The following is a 19,413-nucleotide window of genomic DNA, read 5'->3' as shown; positions in this document are numbered from 1 at the left end:
CCTTAACTGACACCTTTTCCTGTCTCAGAGCCAATCTCTAATTTAGAGTTCCCCTAAAATGCACCTACTCTCCCCATGCTGTTTGGCTAGTGAAGAAAGGCTTTCTGTGAAATTACCATTTTGGTTTGTCCAATGGTAAGAGCAATTACAACTTCACGTAAAAGATACGCTCACATGGGGCGTACACAGTTCTTGATGGAAATATGTTTTTCTATGAGCTGGTTTTCTGGGAAAACTTTTTCAGAGGTAGTTCCCCCCCGACTTGAGAACGCCTGGGAGAGCAACAGCAAGGGGAAATTACGTGTGTGAGTGCTTTTCACTCAATGTTTACAGTTATGTAATATAAATACATGTCATCATGTATTTTACAGCTTAGTCTTTTGGCGTTTGAAAAAGATAGGGAAGCAGCTATTTTTAAGGGGAAACAGCTGTCAATTACGTTACAGTGCTAAAAAACAAGCAGCTTGACCTAACTGAAAAATCCATATTTGAGAATCTCAGACCTCTCCAAGACCCATTTGTGGTTTTACAACATGGAGGAAGCGTGAGATTAGATTTACCAGGAACAGTGGGAGGAGAGCAAATAGGAGAGTTTGTCTGGGATCCGGTCCTTGGCAGGGAAGAGTTGAGCCCTTGTTTGTTTGGGTAAGTGAACTTCTGTGCCTCCTGCTTGATTTGCATGCAATTCATAATCTTCAGGATCTTCCTTGTCTTTGAGGCTCTGTTACGTGAATTAGACAGAGGCCCCTCTGGCTGGAGTGTTCACTGGGCAAGAATAGCTTCTTACATTAATAGATATATTAATAAACGTAGAACCTTAATGGAGTACAGATTGCAGCTTCAGCTGCTAAAAGGCAGTAAAGGGAGTTTGCTTGAAAGAAGTTAATGGTTTTTCCTTCAAAGAAAGACAAGAAAGGGATAATTAGTGAGACAGCCTTAGCAACATTCAAAGAAGGATGTGAGACCAAGATTTGAAGCTATGAGATTTATGTTCTTTTAAAAGTGGATATGCAGTGGAATATATTGATGTATGAAATGTCACACTATAACACTTGAGAAAGAGGGGACCCTGGGACAAAAGAATAAAGCTAGAGATGATGGTAGAATGGGATTTTGAAGACAAAATACAGGAAAGGAAGGTGGGGTCTGACACTGTACATATATGTAGGCATCTACCAAATAAGATCTGAAGCTAAGGAAGCTATATAGCCTGCTGGATAAGGAGTGTGACCCAGGTGGAAACAAGACCACAAAGAAAAAGAAGAGGAAGAGCTGAATTAGATTTGAAGACATTTGCAGTGCTAAAGAACAAGGAACAAAAGTTAGTGGTAAAGGAAACTGAAAAAATGAAACCAAACTCGGCAAAAAAAGGGAAGAATCAAGAAGATAAAGAGGTTGTTCTACTGATTCTGTTTGACATCTTTCTAGGTAATGGACTGGTATATTAGGAAATAGTGCCAAAAAAAAAATGGGGAAAAAACTGTGATTTGCACAAATAATGGAGGCATGTGACTGGTGTCTCCCTATTAAGAAAATTCAGGAAGCCTGTCATCAGCATGGGTCCACAGAACGGAGAACTGGATTATATATTGGGTGATAGCAAATTTGGTGTGGATATGCAACAGAAAGACTTCTTATGGCACCAGGGGAAAAAGATCCAGATTATTCCCCCAATACATCCAGTTCCTTCTAGAACAGACCAGGATAAATCATAAAGCTGAGGAGCATGCCTGAGGAGAAGGAAGCTTATTAGCTCACCCTCTGGAGAACTTTCTGATCTCCAAAGGAGTCCAAAGGAGTGAAAAAAGTGTGGTGAGCAACGAATAGCTCTAGTTCTCATGGTCTGAGGCTTGGTGTTGGAAAACACAGAAATAACGAGATTCAGATGAGGTCAAACCCAGACCCTGAGTTACAGAAATTAAGCAACAGGGGATTTTCTTTTCATGTCAATATAAAGATATCAGGAAAAGATGTGAAGTTTCTGTGTAGACTGGATGTGGCTGCACTTAGGAATAATGTAAAGAATGTTCCAAAGCTAAATTGATATTCTGCCTTACATTTCAGTAAGGAGAGCAACGTGGTGCAAAGTCGGGATGGATAATTGGAATCCATGCATAGAAATTTAATTCATTTTGCGGGAGGTAGAACTGAACCTGAAAAAGTGATGGCTACACAACAGAAAGGAAAAAGTAAACCAGGTATCTTTTTGCCTAGATCTCATTCCTAAACTTCCATAGAAGACTTTCTGAGCTCTCTTGCTGTGTCACACTTTATGAATGGAGAGGCAATAAGAGGTTTTTGTATTTGATATCATGCCAAATGAGAAGTCATTTGCTGATGTGAAAATAAGAGAACTTTTAAGAATTGTAAAGGTGATAAAGGAAAGGAACTCAGAAAGATGTTATCGCCATGGGGAAGGTTACTAATAGAGTTTCTCAATGACCAGTCTGAGATTAAATTTAGTTTGGAAGAAAGGGAGTGGTCTGCTAATGAAATGTACGGATGACTCAAAAGTTGAAAGGCACTGTCAATACAGAGAAAAATCGTGTTGTACAAAAAGAGTTGGCTCAGTTTCATGATGAGGGTAATAAAAAAAGAATTTCTTTTAACTACAGAAACTACAAGGTCATGGAAACAGAGACTACTCACTACTGTACTGTGGGGGTTCATAAGTTGTAAATGTCAGGATGGGGAGTACTGGAGTACACAGTACTCGAAAGAGTACTGCAGCACACAGTGACTTTGAGCCAGCATTATAAAATAGGATTGGATCTACTCTTAGGGTGCATCAGCATAAATAGTTTCAGGAGGTGAAGAAATGTTAATAGATTGTGCAAGGCACTGATGTGGCCTTATTGAAATACCATATCAAATTGGGTTCACCCATTACATCTGGGAGAAGCATAGGGAAAGGGAAGACCAGGGGAATGAGAAATCTGACTTATGAAAAAACAGCAAGTTTTAACTTTTCTAGCCTAAAAAACAAATTACGACAGGGAAGGTAACTATTTTCTAAAAGATGGGAGGGTAGCAGTTGTAAGTAAGCAAGAAGGACTGAGAAGAGTTGTTTAAAGAACAATATTAGTACAAAATGAAAGTGTATCAGTAAACTTAGCCTGTGACTCAATAAACCTAGTCAAAGTGTGACTAAATTTCAGGTTCCTAAGCTACCACAGGAAAAAGTATGGAAATCCAAGAAAGCAACAAAGAAACGTCTTTTTCTGTGAAAGAGAGTAACTGGGATGGCTGGGGTTTACCTGCCAGATGCAGAGAACATCACCTTCCTTTCTCCCCCCTCACCGTGACTCTGCTTTGTCCCCCCCACCATATGGCTGTAGCCCACACCAGAGTATTGTTCTGACAAAGGTCCGAGATATGTGGATTTAATTGCCCCTCAGTTGTCAGATCAAATGACTGCGTGTAGGATCAAAGGAAAGGTCCATCTGGCCTATTGGCCTTTGATAGTGGAAAGATGTGGCTGCTGAAGGAAACAGCGTAAGAAATGGGGTGTATATAGAGCAATTATTCTACTGGTATCTTCTCCATGTTTCCGATAGTCAGTAATTCAGAGACTTCCTAAGCTGGCAGTTGTATCCGGGCTGTTGAGTTTATTAGCCCTTGATGAACCTGTCCTCCATGAATTTTTCTAAAACCTTTCTGAACCCTTTAATTCTTTTGGCCTTCACAACATCCTGTGGCAATGAGTTCCCCAATGTAGTTATGTGCTTTGTGAAAGAGTTTTTCCTTTTGTTAGCTTGAACCGGTTGGCCAGTAAGTTTACAGAGTGTTGCCTAGTTCATGTTATGAAAATAGTAAGTAAATGTCCCTTAATCATCTCATTGAAGAGTTTTTGAACTTCTGGTGCAGTCCATCAGTTGTGTCCTTTTGTAGTGAAATGGTCCTCATCTATGTAGTCTCTTCTGGTTGGAAAACTTCTCCATATCTTGACAGTCATTTCGTCTGACCATCTGAACTTCCTCTGATTCTGTTATACCCAAATGCTGAAATTCTGTTACTGTTGAGTTAAATTTATAACAAAGTGACTATATGAAACCCAGTGTTCATGCATTGCTTTTAATTGGCTTGTCCAACTGAGGAGTCTCTTTTCAAGACTCACTACAAGGTATCATTTCTGTAGCAATCTTATTTCTCAGTTTGTAATCTGAAAAAAAAATATACTCAGTCTGTCTGCAGTGCCAGCATATTTGTGAGTATGATTTACCTGTCCAGTCCCTCGTATATAGCAGTTAGATGGTTATACCCCAATGGCTCCCTTTACTTTGTGTTCCTCAAATGGAGAAAAGGCAAAACTCTACTCCTGTAGAGTTTCTTCCTCTACTGTTGTCATGGTTTCCCCTGGGATGGAGTTGACTTCCTTTCTAGCAGCTGGTGTACTGCTGTGTTTTGGGTTTGGGATAGAAATAGTGTTGCTAGTGCACTCATGGTTTTGGTTGTTTCTAAGCTCTCAAGGCCTTTTCTGCTCCTCACACCGCCCCCACCAGTGAGTAGGCTGGGAGGGCACAAAAAGTTGGGAGGGGACACAGCCGGTACAGCTGACCCCAACTGACCAAAGGGATATTCCATACCATATGATGTCATGCTCATTATGTAAAGCTGGGGAAGGAGAAGGAAGTGGGGGATGTTCAGAGTGATGGTGTTTGTCTTCCTGAGTAACCGTTACGGGTGATGGAGCCCTGCTTTCCTGGAGGTGGATGAACACCTGCCTGCTGGTGGGAAGCAGTGAATGAATTCCTTGTTTTGCTTTGCTTGCATGTATGGCTTTTTCTCTTCCTATTAAACTCTCTTTATCTCAACCCACAAGTTTTTCCTCACTTTTACTCTTCTGATTCTCTCCGCCATGCCAGCTGGGGGGAGTGAGCGAGCGGCTGCATGGTCCTGGTTGCCAGCTGGTGTTAAATGACAACAGCTCTGCAAATTATCTAAGCAAGGTCACATAAATTACCCACAGGACAAACCAGTTTATCTCCATGTATGAAAATGTAAAGAAGCCCAAAGTGATTAGCTGATGTTTATGTGGCCATCTTCAGATATAGAAAAATTAGTGATATGAAGGGCATCTCTAAGTGATTGATTGGCTTTGTTGCCTTCCCAATCTTGTTTTTTCCCTTTCCTTCAGGAAATTAAAGCATTTCATAAATGAACTATTTTGATTTTAGTGGCATACAGTATATTTATTAAAAAGACTCCAAAGTTGTGAAAGAATAAGTGCAATTCTACTACTAAATAGAGCAGTAACAAGAACATTGTCATATTTTTGCCAAATTTCAGCTAAAGTACCGTCATACTGTGTGCTATTCAGCTGTTTGCTAAACGTAAGGTCGACATGGTTAAGCAGATTCTGGTTTAGTATCTTTGCTTGAAGTGTTGTGCTGAGGAAAACATCTTGCATTTAGTAAGAAACATAATGTATTTTGAAAAAATGAAATAGTGGGTTGAATGTGCCAATAGTTTAATTACTTTTCAGATCAGATCTATCCCTCTGAAATATAAATATCTCCTATATATGTTAGGACCCCGTAGCAGCAGAGCTGATGAATTAAGTCTGCATGATTACCTGCGTACATGTACCTTTTAAGAACTTGGTGAAATTAGCAGGTATGTGAAAAGTGATAAAGAAAGAATGAAGCCACTTCCTTACTTTCACTGGTTTGAATCCCAAACAACAATCTTTTTCTTTTTTCTTTTTTTTTTTTTTTTTTTTCAGAAGGGCTCTTCCTTTCTCTTTTTAACATTCATTTGAAACCTTTGCAGTGTGCCACTATAAAAAAAAATAATATTATGGAACATTTACACAATAAGCCAGTCACCCATCCTGTCATTTTCCACATCCCCATTGTAATTATTTGAAATCCTTATGCCTGAAGACAAGTTTTTCTCCCTCCCAACCCAAATTCTATTTTCGGAGTAGACTTGTAATTGTGTGTTTGTTAATGTAGCTGTCTGTTGCCATGAACAAAGTGAGGTCACCAATTTTCTATTACAGCTTTGCCACAGAGTTAAGGATTGTAAAGCAGATAGCACTTACTTGAATGCACCATTTTTTGTTTTGTATTGTTTTATTTTGTTCTGCTATCAATCCAAATGATATCTAGGGTAAATAACTGACATGAACTAACTCATGTTTTGATAGTCTGGAGTTATTCCTAGTGTTAGAGTTTGTATGTGGCTTTTGGATTTAATATTTAATGCTCAGATCTTCTCCATTTAAGACTTGGCAAGAATTTTCCTGGAAGTAAATTGAGAATTAATGTATATGAAGCATTTTTTAAAAGTCTTATTTATTGAACTCAGTGTTATTTGCTAAGAAAAAGTTCACCTGATTACAGATTATGTTATATTGTAGCATCCAGTGCTCAAAATATTTATATTCTGCATTTGAATTTATGTCCTGTTTAGTAGATTCCATAGAGATTGCTGTAATTTATTTTATCAATACACCATCAGTGCTAAGGTTTGTACTACAATTACAGTTTCTTCTAACTCTGATATTTTTCTCCATCTGTCTTAAACTCTTAGAATATTTTCTTTTATAATTTTTACATCCCAGAATGGATGAATGAATTGAAAACATAAGGCAGATTCATAATAAGAACTGTCATGGCCATGTTGAAGTCAGCAAGTTATGTCATTATGGCTGTGACAATTCAGAGCAGTGAAAGGTTTGGCTCAGAACATCCATACATCTTCAGCTGGGGACCTCCAGGCTTCCGTTGTGAAGTCTACTGCAATTGCTGTCCCCTCTCCCCACCAAAAGCTGGGGCAGGGACACCTCACCCCACCCGTCCCTCCAGGGGAAGCCCTCAAGCCCGGACTTCATCCCCACCGAGGTCAAAGCCAGCCAGCAAGAAGCTCTTACGGTGTCTCCTTTGGGACCAACGCATCCCTCCATCCCAGCTGGACCCTGGGGAAAAGCAAAGGCAGCAGGAGGTTTGGGAGAAGAGAGATGCTGCTCGCTGTCCTGCTCTGCAGATGAGACCCCAGCCCATAGGAACCCTGCCCGGCCCCCCAGGAGCTGCCTATCGTACCCTAGGGACCGTGTCCCCATCAGCTCACCCTTCTCTTGCCCCCCCCTGCATGGATATCCTGCCCAGGGGACATGGCTCTTCCCATCCACCCACTCCTGGGTGGCCATAAAGACCCGCAGGGTCAAGGACATGTCTCTGCTCATTGCAGAGGGGTTGGACTAGATGACCTTTAAAGGTCCCTTCCAACCCAACACATTCTATGGTTCTATGGTTCTATAGTACTTTGCATCCTTAATAAACACATTATTTATAACTTGAAACTAGCGGTTTCAACAAGGATGGAGATTAACACAGAATCACCAACAGGAACATGGAGAGAAAATGAGATTTATAATACGTCACGATGTTTTTTGGAAAGGCTATTTCAGGCGTTCCTGCCCTAAAACCAGCAGCATTAGAAAACATGAAAAATGTGTATAATTCACATGAGATGTATTTTGTTGATTTCTGTCATGATGAGATTTCTCCCATTTCTATAAAGTAGGTATTTGCTCTGAAGCCACCTTGCACATCTTTTGATTTTGCTGTTCATTTTATGTGATAATAATGTGAGAAAACAATGTTTGGTTGTATGCTGAATGAAAAGACAGTTAAGCCCCAGAATATAGGTGCCTCACCCTGACCACCCTGTTATGGAAAAAATAATTAAATAGAAATATTTTTTAAAAGAACAGTACAAAATTAACAAACTATGTAAAGATGTGGTTTTCCATGCCATTTAGGTTCTGTGAACACATTCACATTTTGTCAAGATATCAGAAAAGCTGGACTAAGCAATTCCAGCACTGCTGAATGGAGAATTCAGCAATTTAAAGGGTCCCAGGGCAAAAACTGAAACACAGTAAAAGTTGAAATTATGACTTTGCACAAATTTGTAAGAACGTTAATCTGAGTGTGTTTGCTGCTGTCCCTCTCTCATCTCACCAGGCTGCTTCTGCCGTAGCAGAAGCTGCAGCTTCACTCGCTCCATAGAGAATCCAAACTCTCTCCTCCCTGCTTGGAGTGCAGACGTAAGCCACGTTACTTCACACACAGTACAACTGAAAATAAAAATCAAGCTGGGACATCTTGCAGAGTGATCTGAAATTTAGCAGATTTCATTGTCATCTTTTTGATTATGTATCAACTCAGGAAATGATTCCTGCTGAAGATTGCGCTTCAGCGTATTTGAACATGTGCTTAATTTTAAGCATTTGTCCAGGAGATTTTAAAAATCAGTATCTTGCTCTCTGGTTGAATATTTGTTTTTCACAGACTTCACAGTATTGTCAGGTGAGGCAAACACCAGCATTCTGTGCCAGCAGTCAACATACTCCTAGCTCACTCTCCAGGTAGAATTATGTCCTACCATGACACTGGAAAATACTGATAATACAGCATGAGGAAGAAATCATAGAATCATAGAATTGTTAGGGTTGGAAGGGACCTTAAAGATCATCTAGTTCCAACCCCCCTGCCATGGGCAGGGACACCTCCCACTAGACCAGGTTGCTCAAAGCCCCGTCCAGCCTGGCCTTGAACACCTCCAGGGATGGGGCTTCCACCATACCATGATGCTTCCATACCATACCATGGGGCTTCCACAACACTTACCATGAACACTGTTCTCTTTGGCAGTAACTTTTTACTGACCTCTGATTCTGTCAAAGCAATGTGCAGAGCGTTGCGTTGTAAATTAAGAAGGAGGGATTCAGTAGAGTCAAGCATTTAACTCATTGTTTGATGATGACCGGGATACTTAAAAGTCTCCTGGCTTAAAAATTCATGGGGTTTTCTTTTTTAAAGGGATTTAAAAATTATAAATGGAAAAGTCCATGCAGGGTCAAAGCAGCATTAGTAGTAATGATTTATTCATTACATCTGTTTTGACATCTGATAGCCAAGACACCAGAATGAATAAATGCTTCAGATTTGCATGTCATCAATGAATGTCTTCACAGCCCGTCAGAAAAGAAAACACATTGTTACCGTTGTCTGATATTTTTACAATGCATGAAGTGTACTTGCACTTAAAAGCTGACGCTTTTTGTTATAAGGTGATAAATTCACCTGCACAGAAGCTGGTAAGTCTTTGGCAGGTATCAATAATAATCTTAAACCCATTTAGAATAGGTGTAAATCTCGTAGCTATACGCCTGATGTTTGTTTCCTCATTAGCAGAGATGATTTGAAAGGCAGATGTTCTTCTTCTTGAAAATCTGAGATACACCTCTAAACTCCCATATTGTTTGTACCTACAGATGAAATTAGAACTTCCTCCTATTGTCTTTGTCGTACGTCCCATCGTCCCTAACTGACGCATATTGTATAGTCTACTCCTTTCAAAGAAGGCTATGGCGTTTTCAAGATGAAACTGTTTCTAAAACTAAAAAATGGCCAAAATCCAAAGATTATTATCGCCTCATCCATTCCTTGCAATGTTGCATGAGAGAATTTTCCATATCACAGGCACACTTTCCACGATCTTTTCTTTGATTTCACACTAGCAAGAGACGTTATTGTGGCACTTTGTTATGATTGAGACTAACTTGTAAATTTTCTTTAAAATGCATTTTAAAAAAGGGAATTGTGATTCAATGGCTATGACTTAAGTATCATAAGGGCTGGAAATCTTAGAAATTTTATATTACATTCTGAGCTTTGGAATGAATGCAAGGAATATCCCAGCTTTTTACTTAAGAAATCAATTTTTTAACAGCATGTATAGCAATGTTCAAGGGAAATGTCTAGCTAGCTCTACTCTAACCACATCAATTCAACTCTTAATTTATCACAAACAAAATCTTTTCCTTTTTTAAATAATTGTGCTAATTGCCAGAAAACATGAATAATTGGGTGCATAGAAGATTTTACAGGTCAAATGAGAGTGAGAAGGCCAGATGTATGTAGAGTAAGTGTTAATTGATGATCATTCAGACATTATCTCTGCCTTTGTAACAATACCAAAATAAGGATGTAGCCAAAATAATTGAGAACAACATATTTTATACTAAAGGGAAATAGCTTTTTTATGAACCATCAAATGAATCTGTGGAGTTTATTGCCATAGATGTCCCAGCATATAGTACGCTGTTTTTTCTCAAAACTAGATTAGACATTTATTTATGTATAAAATGTTTGCAATTACGTTATATCCGCAGGACAAAAATGGTCACAGTTGCAACCTTTATTTTTTAGGTCATCAACCAATCACTAATTCAATAATTCCAGGAGTTGTGAGAGAGGGAACTTGGTTTGGGGAGATATTACTCCATAATTATCAGTAATGCAATTTCATGGACTTTTATCTTTGATGTCATAAAATAGAAGAAGAGACCACACATCAGTATTGTGAATACTGATATAGTACAGTGCACTGAGAGTCTTTTAGTTTTTTTCCTTTTCTTCTTCTTTTTGTGGACAATACAGTGTATAGACATAATCTTCAGCTTGTGTGTATTCCAAGTATTGATGATAGGAACAACAAATACGTGCATTTGTGAGAACATCTTATCTGAATACTGGAATAGGTTGCCTGGCTAGGTTGTGGAGTCTACCTCCTTAGAGATAATAAAAAAATATCTAGACATGGTCCTGGACAACTGGCTCTAGGTGGCTGAGCTTGAGTTGGGGGGGGCGAGGGGGGGATTGGACAAGGTGACCTCCAGAGTTCCTTCCAGCCTCAACCATGCTGTGATTTTGTAATTCTGTAAGAAAAGTGGTCCAGTAGTTCTAATTTCTAAAGTCCTAACTAGTAGTGACAATGGCTTCTTTTCTCCTCTACAGCTATTTTCTTTAGTCTAACAAACTTTTGCTTGCCACGGGTTTAGTTGATATATACACCTTTTTTTGCCATGCAATAAATCACCTTGAAAGGATTCCAAAATGTAGAGTTGTATTTATGATTGAGAAACAGTTTGGTTTAGGGTTTTTTTTTTTCCCGCCAAGATTTAGAGATGTTAAGTCTAATGAAAAGAAGCAGTTGTATTTAAATTTGATTACACTCTCCACTCCTAATTTAATTGTATTCTCTACTCCTTTTCAGGGTGCGCAATGATTTTGATGTGCTTACAAACCGATTGATTGGCAGCCATGGCTACTGTACTCAGGTGAGTTGTGTGTGCGATCTGGGGGAGGTCATATGCCTCTGCATGCAGAGCTGTGGACTGACCTCTGGGAAGAGATGGTATTTCTTATTTTCAGTTCCGTATGTTTTTCCCTTTTCCCCATAATGTCAGCCACCTTCATCCTTTTTGGTTTTTTATTGTGTTTTGGCATATTGTTTTCTTTGCTTTCAGAGCCTCTGCTTTTTGGCCTGGTTTTCTGGTCTGTGTGTGTCTATACCTGTGTGTGCATGTGCTCTTACTCCTCTCATCTGCCTCTTTTGAACTCCTTGGTTGATTTTAGTGCTGAGATACTGCTGAGACTGCACGCTGAGTTTTCTCCATGACCTTTCAGAAAGGTGACTGAGATTGCATGTCCAATCATACAGCTCCTCTGTAAATCGTCACTGTTCGGCTAATTGACCTGATGCTGACTGAAGCTGGTGCTTCAAACTGGAGACACTGACTTATTATATACGTGTCTAAAAGGCAAGTGGTGCTTGAAAATTTCACCTCTCCTATGAAGACAGGCTGAGAGAGTTGGGGTTGTTCAGCCTGGAGAAGAAAAGGCTCCAGGGAGACCTTATAGTGGCTTTCCAGTACCTAAAGGGGGCCTACAGGAAGGATTGGGAGGGACTCTTTATCAGGGAGTGTAATGATAGGACACGGGGTAACGGCCTCAAACTGAAAGAGGGCAGATTTAGATTGGCTATCAGGAAGAAATTCTTTATCGTGAGGGTGGTGAGGTACTGGCCCAGGTTGCCCAGGGAAGCTGTGGATGCCCCATCTCTGGAGGTGTTCAAGACCAGGCTGGATGGGGCTTTGAGGAACCTGGTCTAGTGGGAGGTGTCCCTGCCCATGGCAGGGGGGTTGGAACTGGATGGTCTTTAAGGTCCCATCTAACCCGAACCATTCTATGATTCTCTGAAAACAAGCAGTCTGAATTGCTGTCTGGCACTCAGGACAACAACTGTATGTAGTCTAAACTCCAGCTCATGTCCTGTACCAAATGTCTCCCGCTGGCTGGCTTGAGGCCTGTGGAGGCATCCACTCAGTTAGAAATTCTTTGCCTTGGACACGTAGGTAGAATGTAGATCCCAAGCTTCTGGGACACACATTCAGCCAGAACTGGGACATAATCAGTTGTGTGGTCTGGTTGTGGTCCACAGCCATTAAATGTACTGCTATTTTGGCTGCAAAAGGCAAACCTCATATTCTTCTCTTGTATTGTTGATGGAAGTTACACGGTGATTCCCCAAGAAGGTGGTGGAATGTCACTGGTGGATTAGAAGTCCTAAAAATATCAGTAAGAACCTATAAACTTTGGGGAGTCCTTCAGGAGAAACATGGGGCTATAAATGTGTGTAGTATTTTTAAAATCATACATCAAGTCGAACTGGCAATACCAGTGTTATTCCTGTCTTCAAGCATGGTAATTTGGACTCTTTTTTCTGGAAGCTTTTTTCTTGTTATTTCCTCTCATGTTTCTCGACATATGTTATTTATTAATAGTTAGCTGCTTCATTGCTGTAGCACAGTCTGCTGCTCGATATTATTACGTGCTGTTACATCCTAGCTGGCCCTTGTGGGATCTTATGCTAAGCAAAATGTCTAGCGTCTCTCTTCCTTGAACTTTATGCATACTCATATGCACACACGCACTCTCTCACGTGTATTTAGCCTCTGACACAGCCATACTTCTAGTTCAATCGGAGAGGAAATAATCAACAATCTGCTATAGTAAATATGAGTATATTAGTGATATGGACCAGATGTGAAGCCATATGCGTGAATGTCTTGCTGAATGAGACTTAAGTTAATCCAGAAATAATTAGTGGAAAAACAATCTTGTAATAAGTCTTGTCCAACAGAGCATATAGATCACTAAGCACATGCAGAAATATCAGATAGTACTGTACAGGCATCTAGTTTACATCGTTCATGCTGTAGCTTTCATTGTAGAGAAAAAGGGACGCCAAAATGTTTTAGTTTAAAAAAAAAAAAACCAACACAACTGATATGAGGAAGTTGAGAGTTGGACATAAGAGTAAATTGATTATCAACAGTTTGCCTCTGGAAAGATGAACGTTGAAAACTCCGATAATATTTCCTCATTTTAGTTTGGGAATGGGATTTCCCCAAAATATCCAGAAAAAAATTTTGTAAGTAATCCTAATCCTAACCCTAAATGTAAAACTACTACATAAATTAAGGGTCTGGTACGTGTGTAACTTTATCAGTCGTAAATCGATCTTGTACTGATGACAGTTAGAGACAAGGCATTTAACTACTCTTTTTTTTTTTCTTTTTTTTAATAAATATCTCACAAACAGGAATTGGTGAACTTGCTTTTGACTGGTAAAGCTGTGTCCAATGTTTTCAACAATGTGATAGAGCTGGACTCTGGAAATGGCAACATCACAATTTTGAAAGGTATCACAAGCCGCAGTGATATCGGTTTGCTGTCTCTCTTCGAGCACTATGATGTTTGTCAGGTATGCTTTCCATTCTTCTGATTTTAAGTAAAAAGGAAACAATTAAATTTAAAATTGGCTTGGAGTGAGTGTAGCAGATAAGAAAGTATGGGCTTGATTTAGTTGCTCACACAGAAGCATCTTGTGCTGTTTTTGACGCACCAAGGCAGAGCGTGGTCTCCCTTCTGGATGCAGGTTCTGTGTCACAACTGCCACCCCTTGGTAAATGACTTGGGTGCTCTACAGCAGCTCAAATCTTACATGCCTGTGTCCTTTTCTAACTGATCTCCTGAAGCTGGAGTCAGCTTACAGACTAAAACGCTTCTATTTAACTGGCTACTGTATAAATCCTGTGGAGGGTAAAACTGTTCAGCTGACTAAACATAATTGTGTACTCTAGGCTGAGCTGAACAAGGTCCCCTGATTTTGTTCACTGTATCTCCATTACTTGTGGCCCAGCAGATGAGGTCCATTAGAAGATCTGGGCTTAGGATCTGATGGTGCTCATTGATCATTTGGACAAAACAAAACAAACAACTTGCCAAACAATGCCATAAATCCACTAGATATGAGAGAGAAGCACTCACTTTCAGATTCACAACTCAATTGATGGGGCTTTGAGTAACCTGGTCTAGTAGGAGGTGTCCCTGCCCATGGCAAGGGGTTTGGAACTCGGTGATCTTTAAGGTCCCTTCCAACCCGAACCATTCTGTGATTCTATGGTTCTATGATTATAGTGGAGTTGAGACACCCAGGTCACATGTGGACACCTCTACCTTAGTCATGTATATATAAGCAACTGAATCTGAAGCTGAAACCCACTCTAAGCATTCAGTTTTCCTTGAGTTCCTACGCGATTGGGAGCCAGATGCGTTGAATCCTCTACTCCATGCCGTAATGGTGGTCGTATTGTATTAGTCGTATTGTATTAGCAGTAAAGAAGATAATAGACAATTAAAATAGCTGTCAGTATAATGCAAATGTTCTCTTTAACATGTCTTTGAAATTAGTATTCTAATTGTAGTCATGATGAAAATTAAAAGCTAGTGTAAAATGTCAAAGAAGTGACAGCCATTAATTTGCCTCTGGAAATCTTGTATAAGGATTTCAGTGGTTCTCCCTCAACAGACATTGTTGTCAAGATGGACAGCTTTCCTAAAGACCTGTTCTATCTTAAACAGAGAATCTTGTGTTTGATGCAAGGATACTATTTGAAATTCTCTTCCTTGTGTTAGATGGTAGGTTAGGTATTGTAACAGTCCCATCTGGATTTGCAGTCAGTGCCTCTATAAAAATTTGAAAGTGATTAGCAAAGAATTTGTTTGTACTGATCTGATATAAATGTGTGACTGAAAACAAAGCTTGGTTTTAACTGTTTTCCATACGGCTAAAATCAGTTACATTTTCCTACTACTGACAAATTATAATTTTTGTTATTTTTAATTAACGCAATCCTTTATGTTATCCACAAGATTATAATAAAGCTTAAATTCAGTCAAGACAGCATATCAGCGTATCCAAATCAGATTAACTCAGAAAAAAATAGACTAAAAATAAATTAGCTTCTGTGTCTAGTTCAAGCTCCTTGTCCTTTTCTATAAACAATGTAACATTTAAAACCTAAAAAAATGGTTATGCACCACTGTAGCATTTTTTCCATTCTCTAGTGAGGAAAATTACTTCTAAGCAGCAAAATGGTAAGTGAGGTCAGTGCAGGTAAGAGCTATTTCTTTCCCATCTGCCCTCTAAAAATAAAATAAAAAGTTACCCAGAGAATCAGACACTGTCTTCCACTTATTCTGCAAATTACACGGCGGAGGGGGTCTGTTTCTTCTGCAACTGTGCTTGCTCTTGCATGGGGGCTGGACTCGAGCAGTCATCTGTGCTCCAGCCCAGTGACTCTTAATCAGTTACAGAAGCTCCAGCAGACATAGTTTACTCTTTTTTCAGTCTATGCTAGTGAGGCATCTGATGCAAATTGTCTTACTTTTGATTAAGAACATCTGTGAGGGCTCTGCATTTCAGCTGGTACGTCTCAGCACGAGCTGCAATGCCTGCCTTAGGACTAGAGCAAAACTCAGATTCTGGTGGACTTTGCCCTCAGGTCTGGGGAGTCTCCACTGTGGCTTCAGCATGAGGGGCCAGATTGTGCTTTCTGTTACAAAGGTATTAGTTTAGAACAATATAGAAAAAAGAAATGTCACTGACAGTTTGCAGTACTGGGACCGAGAATAGAATTTGCCTGTAAGTCTTTTGAACTGACTCTTTTCTTCCTCTCAGTGTTTCGGTAAGTAGATTCAGCATCCAATTACACTGTGGCTACGAGGATGGTAACTGAAGCCAGTAATGGAAAAGGACTGTCAGTTTTGGATGGTGGGGTTTTTTTTTTTGTTTGTTTCCAAGAGTAAGAAAATCCTGAGCGTGATATATGGTGAATCATAGACATGAGAGTTGGAAAACTCCTTTTAGGTCATATCCAGCCAATCTCTCAGGGGATAATTCAGGATATTTTTATGTCCTGTTATATAGCAGGCTTTCTTTTAAAAATCTCTATCCATGAAGTTCCTGACTTTTTGTTCAGATGGCCATTTATTAGTTGATTTTAGTGCATATAACTGTGATCTTACCTTTTTTCTCACACATCTCTACTTTAAAATATGAGGAAGTGCAAATACAGATTTGCAGGTACCTGCGAATGTGGAGAATTTAATATCTACTACACAGCTTGTGCTTTGGGTGTACTAATATTAAATCTGACTGTTCATTTACTTAGTTTCCTCTGATTATCATTCCTACTTCTAATCCAGCCTGCCCCCTAAACAATTCATCCCCATCCGCTAGACATTTGCAAGCTGATGTAACAGTTCCTCCCTTTTTCATCAGTGCATCCTGTCCAAAGCTTATTTTTATTGCTCTACTGTAGACTTCTTCCAACTTACTGATGCATTTAGGAAGAGATATGCAAGAGTCCAGGCTAGATGCAGTAAATCCACATAGAGAAAGATTTCTATATCATTTTATCTGCCTTATCTGATATGTGGAGTATTTGTATATAATCCACAATTTCCTTGGCATTTCTTTTGAGGTGAAAATATCATGAGGGCATGAGAACTGAATAAATCCTTCTGTCAAACTTCAACAGTAGCAAATCAAAACAAAATGATCAGTACCTTTTTTCCCAGTGATTCCCTGAAGAATCACTCTGTTGCTGATCCAGTAATCTCTTTCAGTGGATCATGACGAATGTGTTTATCTTGCCTGATTGTAAAAATGTGTTCTTCATGTAATTTGTCTGGAATTGTTAATGTCTAATCGTCGCTCTTAGTCCAACTTATCACCATACTCAGCGTATTTTTTGTAATGTAATTGCTTGCTTCAAATTATTTCACAATGACAGATGGACTCATTCAATCTATTTCATATGCAAACATTTAGTTTCATAGTGAGATTCCATATTTTGATGCAAAAAAGCTAAAAGTCCAATTCTGTTACTTTTTGGTAGATGAGTTACACATCTTTGCATTTCTTTTCTTTGTGCTAAACCCATATTTAAGCTATATTCATTCCATCTGATCTTACACATTTAACTAAGAAGCCTAAAGTAAGATTTTAGGTTTCTTGGAATTTCTTTAGAGCTCGTAAAGCAATAGAAACATTTCCGAAAGCTGGTCAGCCCACATAAAATTGGTGCCCCTCTGTTTGCTGGGCTGCAGCATCCAGCAGTTTAGCAGTAGGCTCAGGGAAGCTGAGTCATTTCTGCAGCGGGCCAAGACCTCAGGGAAAAGGGTGAGGCACAGAAGTTGGGCAGGGCCAGTTATAGAATTTCTGAGTGAGAAAGTCCCTAAAATCAGAGTCTTTGGTCTAAGAGCCATGTTAAAATTACAGGTGAACAAACTTTGAATGATGAAATGCTCTTTTCAAAACTTTTTGCGATGCTAAAAGTAGAAACAGATGGAACGAGATGCTCCTCATATTTATACCAGATCATTTAAGAGACTAACAGCGACAAAAGGGAAGAATAATCTGCATTCTGATCTGAAGAATTTAAAAGATAATACTATCATTATTATCATTATTAATAATGATAATAACAATATCTAGCATTTATGTGTAATTTCCAGTGAATAGATCTGTACTTTGCAAAAGGGACAAGTATCGTTACCATTTTATAGGAGGGGTGACAGACAAACAAAAGTCAAAGTGCTTGTCCCACTAAGTCATCCAGTAAGCTACTGGCTGAACTGGGAAGAGAGTACAGGCATTCTGAGTCTCTCGTTCTAAAGTTAGTAAGATACTGCCTGATGAGTTTGGCCATCCTTCTGAAATGCTTTTTGAAACTACTTTAGGTATGTGCTGTTGTACATGAAGTAATGGAAATATTCAAAGTTGTTTGTCTCTTGTGAACCTTGACTGATTCTTCGTCTTCACTGATTCTCTCCTGCTTTTAACCTGTCCTGCTACAGTAGTTAAACCTCCCGTCATCTGACCTCCCAAACTCACCCTGCTCACTAGGTCCAAGTCTCTGCCTCAGGTGTCAGCATTTTAGGAGACGGATGCTTTTTACTTTTTGCATTTCTGAAAATGAAGAAAGAACATAGCATTGACAAAGAAGCTATGCTCATTTTTCCCATTTTTTTAAAAAAGAGGGAAACATAAATAAACATAATTTATTCATTAAAATTCCACAGATGGGAAATATTATCTGCGGTCCTTTTGATGAAACCAGCACACTCTGTGCCATAACAAGACCCACTTGAATTATTAAATTCAGCACACATGCTCTGTCTTCTGGCACCTCACCTGTTTATTTGCCCTGCGGAACGTCCTTCCTATAACCTTCTTCGCTGGGAAATATGTCTGCTAAACAGGCTCCTTTCTCAGTCAGATGGACTGGATTCAAGCCAGGTCACTGGTGGGGTTGCAGAGGGGGAGGTGGAGAAAGAGGTTTTTAACCATCTCGTTTAAGAAACCAACAACAAAAATATGCATGTGCAGAATGGAAACTGATGGTTGGTTTTAATTTTCCATTTATTTTTCAGTAATGGGTGTGCGGTAGATACTGTGCTGCACAAATGCGTTCGGCAAGGGACCCTGCTATTTATGTAAGACATTTGTGAGCACCATTGTGGGCAAGAACATGTGATACATACAAGTTTGACTGAAACAAGGCTGACAAAGCATTGGCCATTGAAAAAGTCTGTCCTTCATTCCTTGTTTTTACATCTCCCTTTCTAGCCTGGAACTGAAGTTTTCTTTAATGAAGCCCTATTGTCCTCCTACTTATCCACGGACAGTTATTTTCCCAGAGGCCAGTCACTGTTGCTGGGATATTGGCATTGACTTCTTGTCAACGTCCATCCAAATAAAATAGAATCACGGAGTTTTTATTTAAGACAATAAGAATAACAAACCCCACATATTTAAAAGAGTTCTGCATGCTTTGCAAACAGACAAAACAGAAAATGATAAGTCAAATATTTTCCACATGTCTCTCTACATTATAAATAGCTGCATTTGGATCTGGATTTATCCCATGTAACTTTAGGTCCTTTATAGGCTGAAAATACTTCAGGTAATAAGAGTCCAGCCAACTCCCTTTATACCTGATGAACAGAGGAGTCTAAATTTCTGACAATACCCATCTCTTCCTTGTTTGATTTTACAGATAGCCAAAGCCTATAGGGGCCAGCCTAAGTTAGAGAGCCTCGAAATTTATGCTGAAGAGTTAAGTGGAGTGAATCTTGACCTGTCTTTGTCATTGCAGTGATGTAACTTACTGAACTGAATTATAAACTCATGGGAATGGCAAAG

At 39.4% G+C, this 19,413-nt stretch overlaps 1 protein-coding gene across 2 annotated transcripts in view; it reads left to right on the top strand.

Annotated features, from left to right (window-relative positions):
• The window catches only part of MINDY4 (MINDY lysine 48 deubiquitinase 4), a 79,357-nt gene that overhangs the window by 43,476 nt on the left and 16,468 nt on the right, over nucleotides 1-19,413 (top strand). For both annotated transcript variants that reach the window (XM_074573996.1, XM_074573997.1), the window contains exons 14-15: nucleotides 11,071-11,134; nucleotides 13,462-13,623. In XM_074573996.1, coding sequence (XP_074430097.1) covers nucleotides 11,071-11,134; nucleotides 13,462-13,623 — 226 coding nt within the window. The remainder of the gene's footprint in view (nucleotides 1-11,070; nucleotides 11,135-13,461; nucleotides 13,624-19,413) is intronic.

The sequence above is a fragment of the Larus michahellis genome, chromosome 2 (assembly GCF_964199755.1).
Source record: "Larus michahellis chromosome 2, bLarMic1.1, whole genome shotgun sequence".
Lineage (NCBI taxonomy): Eukaryota > Metazoa > Chordata > Aves > Charadriiformes > Laridae > Larus > Larus michahellis.
Note: the sequence above shows the minus strand (reverse complement) of the source record. Positions and strands in the feature narration are given on the sequence as shown.